General features: G+C 20.5%; 1 protein-coding gene across 1 annotated transcript in view; it reads right to left on the bottom strand.

Annotated features, from left to right (window-relative positions):
* Positions 1 to 4,230: 4,230 nt before the first annotated feature.
* LOC117171504 (coiled-coil domain-containing protein 137) overlaps positions 4,231 to 8,813 on the bottom strand; it is a 19,092-nt gene continuing 14,509 nt past the window's right edge. The window contains exon 3 of the mRNA XM_033358873.1: positions 4,231 to 4,468. Within this exon, the coding sequence (XP_033214764.1) occupies positions 4,274 to 4,468 (195 nt within the window). The 3' untranslated portion in view covers positions 4,231 to 4,273. The remainder of the gene's footprint in view (positions 4,469 to 8,813) is intronic.

Below are 8,813 nucleotides of genomic sequence, written 5' to 3'. Positions count from 1 at the left end.
AATGGTGGAATTTTCTACTAAAATAGTATATTTTTGAACAAGGAATATGAATTTTCCACAAAAAAAAGTTAATTTCCTACTAGAATAGTTAAGTTTTCAATCAAAAATATGAATTTTGAATAAAATATTGGTTATGAATTTTCCAGAAAATTGATAAATTTTCAAATCAAAATGACGAATTTTCAACCCAAAAATATGAATTAGCAATTAGTTTTCTATCAAAAAATTAAATTTTAAAATATATAGTTTATTCTTTAACTAAACAAAATATACATTTCCAAATTAAAAATATGATTACTCAACAGAAAAGATAATTTTGTATCAAATTGGTAACTTTCAAATTTTGTACTAAAATAATTTATGTTTTAAACAAAAATATGAATTTTCCACAACTTCTCAAATCAATGGTTTCATTTTTAACTGAAAAGTTGAATGTTCAACTAAAATAGTTTATTTTTTAACGAAAAAAACCTTCTTAAATAAAAAATATGTACTCAAAAAAGATAATTTTCTTCCAAATAGTTAATTTTCCAAATAAATAGTTCAATTTTCAAGAAAACAGTTAGCTTTTCTACTAAAATAGATTTTTTTAACCAAAAATATTTCATTTTCTTTAATTATTAAATAAATTCAATAAAAAATATGAATCTTCCCCAAAAAGACTGATTTCGAACCCAAAAAAAGATACAGAAAATTGTTAAATTTTTTTAACAAAAACATGAATTTAAAACATAAAATAATCAATTAAAAAAATTTATTTTCTGGAAAAACGATTAATTTTTTTAATGCATCGTTTAATTTGCAACTAAACAGTTAATTTTTGTACCCAAAATATGAATTTTCCACAAATTTTCAAATAAATAGTTAATTTTTCAACAACAAAAAATTCACATTTTCAAATTAAAAATATATATATACTCAACAAAAAAGTTCATTATGTATCAAATAGTAAAATTTCTACATAAATTGTTCAATTTTCAAGAAAATAGTTAGCTTTTCTATTAAAATAGTTTGTTTTTTGACCAAAAATATTATTTTTTTAGGTTTTTAAATAAATACTTCAATTCGTAACTAAATGGTGGAATTTTCTATTAAAAGTTTATTTTTGAATAAGGAATATGAATTTTCCACATAGAAGATTAATTTTTTATAAAAAAATACGATTATTCAACCAAAATGTTGAATTTTCAAGTAAAAAACCCGAATTCTCTCCAAAAAAAATTGATCTTTTTCCTCAAAAATATGAATTTTCAACAAAAAAAAGTTATGTCCGACTAGAATGGTTAAATTTTCAATCAAAAACATGAATCTTTCAGCAAATGACTGATTTTGAACCAAAAAAAGGGATATAAATTTTGAAAGAAATATTGTAGATGCATTTTCCCGCAAATTGTTAAAATTTCAATTAAAAAACACGAATTTTTAAACCCAAAAATTAAATTTCAATATAAATAGTTGAATTTTAAACTAAATAGTTGACTTTTGTACTAAAATAGTTTATTTTTTAACCAAAAATATTTTTTTCTTTAATTATTAAATTAATTCAATCAAAAATATGAATCTTCCCGAAAAAAAATATTTTGAACCAAAAGAAAAGATACATTTTGAATAAAATATTGCAAATGAATTTTCCAGAAAATTGTTAAATTTTCAATTCAAAAACCCGAATTATCAACTTAAAAATATTAATTAAAAAAATTAGTCTTCTACCATAAAATTATATTTGAAATTAAATAGTTTAATTTGCAACTAAATAGTTTAATTTTGTACTAAAATAATTTATTTTTCAAACAAAAATATGAATTTTTGACAATTTCTCAAATCAATTGTTTCATTTTTAATTAAAAAGTTGAATTTTCTACTAAAAGAGTTTATTTTTTAACGACAAAACACCTTTTTAAATAAAAAATATGAACTCAAAAAAAGGTAATTTTGTACCAAATAGTTAATTTTCCAAATAAATAGTTCAATTTTTAAGAAAATAGTTGGTTTTTCTACTAAAATAGTTTATTTTTTAAATGAAAATATTTATTTTTCCTTAATATTTAAATAAATTCAATAAAAACTATAAATCTTCCCCAAAAAAATGATTTTGCACAAAAAAAGAAATAAATTTTGAATAAAATATTGCACATGAATTTTCCAGAAAATTGTTAAATTTCCAATTCAAAAACCTGAATTTTCAACCTAAAATATCAATTTAAAAAATTATTCTCCTGCCTAAAAATTAAATTTTGAATTTAATAGTTTAATTTGCAACTAAATAGTTGAGTTTCGTACTAAAATAATTTATTTTTCAAACAAAAATATTAATTTTTGACAATTTCTGAAATCAATTGTTTCATTTTTAATTAAAAAGTTGAATTTTCTACTAAAATAGTTTATTTTTTAACCAAAAAAAAAACACATTTTTAAATAAAAAAATATGATCTCAACAAAAAAGTTAATTTTGTACCAAATAGTTAATTTTCCAAATAAACAGTTCAATTTTTAAGAAAATAGTTGGTTTTTCTACTAAAATAGTTTATTTTTTAAATGAAAATATTTATTTTTCCTTAATTATTAAATAAATTCAATAAAAAATATGAATCTTCCCCAAAATTCTGATTTTGCACAAAAAAAGAAATAAATTTTGAATAAAATATTGCACATGAATTTTCCAGAAAATTGTTAAATTTCCAATTAAAAAACCTGAATTTTCAACCTAAAATATCAATTTAAAAAATTGTTCTCCTGCCAAAAAATTAAATTTTGAATTAAAAAGTTGAATTTTCTACTAAAATAGTTTATTTTTTAACCAAAAAAAAACAACATATTTTTAAATAAAAAAATATGATCTCAACAAAAAAGTTAATTTTGTACCAAATAGTTAATTTTCCAAATAAATAGTTCAATTTTTAAGAAAATAGTTGGTTTTTCTACTAAAATAGTTTTTTTTTAAACCAAAAATATTTCATTTTTTTAATTATTAAATAAATTCAATCAAAAATATGAATCTTCCCCAAAATTCTGATTTTGAACATAAAAAAATAAATAAATTTTGAATAAAATATTGCACATGAATTTTCCAGAAAATTGTTAAATTTCCAATTCAAAAACCTGAATTTTCAACCTAAAATATCAATTTAAAAAATTATTCTCCTGCCAAAAAATTAAATTTTGAATTAAACAGTTTAATTTGCAACCAAATAGTTGAGTTTTTTTACTAAAATAATTTATTTTTCAAACAAAAATATGAATTTTTGATAATTTCTCAAATCAATTGTTTCATTTTTAATTAAAAAGTTGAATTTTCTACTAAAATAGTTTATTTTTTAACCAAAAAAAAAACAACACATTTTTAAATAAAAAAATATGATCTCAACAAAAAAGTTAATTTTGTACCAAATAGTTAATATTCCAAATAAATAGTTCAATTTTCAAGAAAACAGTTAGCTTTTCTACTAAAATAGTTTATTTTTGACCAAAAGTATTAATTTTTCTTTAATTATTAAATAAATACTTCAATCCCGAACTAAATGGTAGAATTTTCTAGTAAAATGGTTAATTTTTTTTAACCAAAAATATTAATTTTTCTTAAATTATTAAATAAATACTTCAATTCTTAACTAAATGGTGGATTTTGCACTAAAATAGTTTATTTTTTAACAAACAATATGAATTTTCCATATAGAAGATTAATTTTCTAAAAAAAAAAGATATTTCAACCAAAATGTTGAATTTTCAAACAAAAAACTCGAATCCCCTACAAAAAGTTCAATTTTAAACCCAAAAATATGAATTTAAAAAATTAGTTTTATAGCAAAAAATTAAATTTTAAAAGTAATAGTTGAATTTCAAACTAAATAGTTGAGTTTTATACTAAAATAATTTATTTTTGAACAAAAAATATGCATTTTCCACAACGTCTCAAATAAATTGTTTAATTTTTAACGGAAAAATTCAAATTTCATTTTAAAAAGTTAAATTTCATTAAAAAAAAATTTAACAAAATAGTTTGACTTTTAACCGAAGAAATAAAATTTTTACTGAAATGATAAATCTTCTATCAAATTAGCATCTTTTGAGAGTTTTCTATAAATTATTTGAGTATACTGAATTATTTCTAAAGATATCTAGTGTCATTACCAATAAAATATAAATTTTAATATAAAAAAATATGTCTAAAAAATTGTAATATAAATAAATTTTATATATATAAAATATACTTTTTTTTACTAATTATTTAAATTTATAAAAATGTAAATACAAATTTGCCAATTTAACTAAATTCCTATCCTTGTTTTTTAGATTTTAATAATCTGTAAGCCGCAACAGCATCACTTTGTTGCTTTTCCAGTCGCAATCTTTCTCCGACTGGCAAATCTTTTCTCTTTCCAGCCCTGTTGATAATTTTCTTCGAAATTTCCTTAACTGACTCCTTATTTTGACTGAGCAAGGAATTCAACAGTAACTTTCTCCTGCCGGGCTGCAAATTAATTTGTTAATTTAATTTAATTTTAAATTCTTGGTAGATTCTTCCGCTTTTGGGACTGGTTAAACTGCGATACGCCACATGGTGACAAAAATCCGAACTAGAAAGAATGGGTACGATCTTATGGAAAAATGCGAAACCGAGAACATTTTTTCAATTCTCTGATTTTTCCTTGAATAATTTTTCATTTCAAATCATTAATATTCAAATATTAGCGTTTTGATCTTGTAATTCTTTTAACATAGAATATTTTATAAAGGGAATAAAACAGTATTTCATATACAAATTTAAAATTTTCAAATTTATTAATTCACTAAAAAAGAAAGTATTTTCTATTAAAAAATAAGGTTTTTTGACAAAATAATTGAATTATTAACATACTGGTTGAATATTCAACCTAAAAAGTCAAATTCCCAACGAAAAATTCTAAATATGACTTCAACAAAAAAATTAATTTTCCTCGAAACTGATGCATTTTTACCCAACAAAAATTAAATTTCAGACTGAAAAATTATTTTTTTTACCAAAAACTGCGAATTTTCAATTAAAAAAGATCAATCTTTAAAAAATGGAAGTTACATTTTTTGTTAAAAAAATGAATTTTACACCAAAGAAAATAAAATGAAAATTTCAACAAAATAATTAAACTTTCAACCGAACAGACAAATTTTTGAACTAAAAATATAAATCTTTAGCAAAAAAAGTGATTTATGAACAATTTGATTCAACCAAATCTTTCAAATTTTAATTAAAAAAAAAAGTTTCTTCTAAAACAGATCAAGTTTTAAATCATAAAGATAAATTTTCAAAAAAATAGTTGAATTTTCTGTTGAAAGAGATTTCAGTCGAGTTTTCACGATCAAAATATGAAATGTTAAAAAAGAAATAATTTTCTATGAAAAAAAAAAATAATTAATTTTCCATCAAAGAAATTGTGCTTTCACCCAAAAAAGATTCCAGTTGATTCTGTAAGATCAAAAATAAACTTCCTTTTTCGACCAAAAAGGATGAATTTTTAACAAAATAGTTGAATTCTCTACCAAACAGTTGCATTTTTATCCAAAAAAGATGAAAATTTTTCTTAAAACAGATGGATTTTTAATTAAATAAAAACAAAAACAAATTTTTTCAAACACCCAAGTAATTGTTTTCTTTTGTTTGTTTGTTAAAAAATAGTTTGGACAAAAATGTGTTGTTTTTTTTCATTCTATAAAATTGAAATTCTATCTAAAACGATTTGCTTTTTATGAAGATTTGTGTTTAGTGTTTAATCATTATGTGAAACTTCACAAAACAATCGTAAAAACACTTTTAAGCAAAAATTAAAATACATCTTTAAAATTGTACCTACTCTTTCTAGTTCCAGTTTTCGCCAACAGGTGGCGAAATGGCAAACCACCATTCCCATTACGTTTTAGAATTTAAAAACAGGGCCTAAAATGTTTTAAATTTTACGAAAATAGGGGAGTAAATTATTTTAAATAAAATGACTGTGACAAGTACATTAAATTAAACTTTAAAACAACAACAAAATAAATTGATTTGGACCAAATAGTTGAACCGTCAACCAAAACAGATTAGTTTTCAGTTACACGGATGAATTTTTGAGCAAAAAACATCAAATATCTAGTAAGAGAAGAATTTTTTTAACAAAAAGAAAAGTTAAAAAAAAATTTAACACTTAAATGACGAGTCTTTAAACAAAAAAAGTGCATTTTTAAAAAAGTAGTTCAACTATTAATCAAGTACACGTTTTTTCGAACAAAAATATTAATTCTCGACAAAATATGTATTTAGTTGGATTTTAATCAAAACGAGTTGAATTTAACCAAAAAATATTACATTTATAAGAAAAGAAATTAATTTTCAAACGAAAAACACAAATTTTTAACAAAAGGGTTGAATTTTTAGGTTGAAAAAATTAATTTTTAACAAAATATGTAATAGATATTTGAATTTTTAGTTGAAGAATTTATTTCCAACAAACAGAACGATTTTTTAACAAAATATTTAAATTTTCAAGCAAAGAGTCGAATTTTTAACTAAAAAAAAATTATGGGAAATTCATATTTTGGGTTGTAAATTCAACATTTAGTTGAAAATTCAACTATTTTGTATTTGGTCGAAAATTAATGTATTTTATGAAAAATTTGTCTTTATTCGTCTTTTTTAGTTGAGAATTGATCTTTTTTTTTTGAAAATTTGTGGAAAATTCATATTTTTGGTTCAAAATAAACTAATTTAGTAGAAAATTCAACCACTTAGCTCAAAGTTGAACTATTTATTTGAAAATTTGTGGAAAACTCGTAGTTTTGGTTAAAAAATAAACTACTTTAGTTAAAAATAAAACTATTTTGTTTCAAATTAACCTGTTGATTTGAAAATTGAACTATTTTGTTAAAAAACAAACTATTTTAGTAGAAAATCCATCTTCCTAGTTAAAAATGAAACAATTTATTTGAAAATTTGTGTTTTTGATTCGAAAACTTAACATTTTAGTGAAAAATTCATATATTTTGTATAAAATTAAACTTCTTCGTTTGAAAATTAGGATTTTTCGTGAATAATTTTTTGTTATTATTCAAAATACACTATTTTAGTAGAAAATTCAATTAATTATTTGCCAACTGAATTATTTATTTAAAAATTCAAATGTTTGATGGAAGACTAAATTTTTGTTCAAATTCATATTTTTGGGGTTTTCAACCCAAAATATGAAATTTAAAAAAAAAATCCAAAAACACGAATTTTCATTCGTGTTTCTGGTTTGAAAAATCAACTATTTGGTGGAAAATTCATATTTTTGGTTGAAAATTTATCTCTTTAGTAGAAAATGATAGTTCTTGTTAAAAATTCATATTTTTTGAAAAAAATGCTATTTTACTAGGAAATTCAACTGTTTATTGGAAATTGAACTATTCGTTTGAAAAATTAACTATTTGGTAAATAATTAACTTTTTTGTTAAAACTTTTAGTTTTTGATATAAAATTCAACTATTTTAATAGAAAAATTTTAATTTTAATTTGAAAATTGATCTTTATGGGTTTTATTAAATCTTCATATATTTGTTTGAATAATAAATCATTTTAGTAGGACACTTAATTATTTACTTAAAAATTGAACTGGAAAAACTATGTAAAATTAATTTTTTTGTAACTTATCTTCTTTGGTAGAAAAATGAAAAATGAATAAATTAAAAAAGAAAAATGAGCTACTTGATGGAAAATTCAGACTTTCTGTTCAAAATTCAAATTATTTTAGTACAAAATTAAATTATTTAGTAGAAAATTTATCTATTTCTTTGAAAATGTGTACTGTTTTCATGCTTTACTGAAAAATATTTTTTGGCTGAAAATTCAACTTTTTTGTAAAAATTTTTTTTTCCAATTCATTCTTTTCGGTAGAAATTTTATCCTTTTATTAAATATTAATTTACTTAATTGAAAATTCAACTTTTTGGTTAAAAATTTAACTATTTTATTAAAAGTTCGTTATTTTTTGGTTGAAAATAAATTTTCACTGAAAATTTAAATATTCTATTTTTTAAAATTTATTTTATCGAATTTAAAATTATACTATTTGGTTGAAATAATTTTTTCTTTCTTAATTGAAAACTCTTTATTGGTTAAAAATTCATCTTTTTTGGTAGAAATTAAATCTTTTTCATTAAAAATGCAATTGCTTGGTGAAAAATTAATCTGTTGTGATTCCGGATTTAACTATTTTATTAAAAATAATAATTTTTTCAATTCACTTGGTTATGAATAAAAATCAATACTTTTGAGTTGAAAATTCCACTGTTTTGTACAAAATTCATCTTTTTTGCTTCGAAATTCAACAATTTGTTCAAACCTTTTTTTATTTCTTGGTTGAGAATTTGTCTTTTTGATTTGAAGGTTTATCCCACTTAGTAGATGTTTCTTTTTTTTTTTATTTAGAAAATGCAAATTTCTTGTTGAAAATTAATCTGTGTTTTTTTAGGATTAAACTATCCCATTTTTTATTGAAAATTTATCATTTTAGTGTAAAATTCAACTATTTGGATCAATCTTATGTAAAAATTTAGAAGTTTGACTTGAAAATTCAAGAATTTATTTGACACTTTTCTTCTTTTTAAACTTTTTATTTGATTAATTGATCAAAGAAATCGTTAAATTTTCAACTAAATAATTTAATTTCCTACTAGAATAGTGGAATTTTCAACCCAAAATATGAATTTTTCACCTTAAAAACTATTTTTCAACCAAAGAAGATGAATTTTCAAACAAAATACATAGATTTTTCACGAAATTGTGGAATTTTCAAACAAAAAACACGAATTCTCAACCCAAAAATATA

Source organism: Belonocnema kinseyi, chromosome 4 (assembly GCF_010883055.1).
Source record: "Belonocnema kinseyi isolate 2016_QV_RU_SX_M_011 chromosome 4, B_treatae_v1, whole genome shotgun sequence".
NCBI classification, from domain to species: Eukaryota; Metazoa; Arthropoda; class Insecta; order Hymenoptera; family Cynipidae; genus Belonocnema; species Belonocnema kinseyi.
Note: the sequence above shows the minus strand (reverse complement) of the source record. Positions and strands in the feature narration are given on the sequence as shown.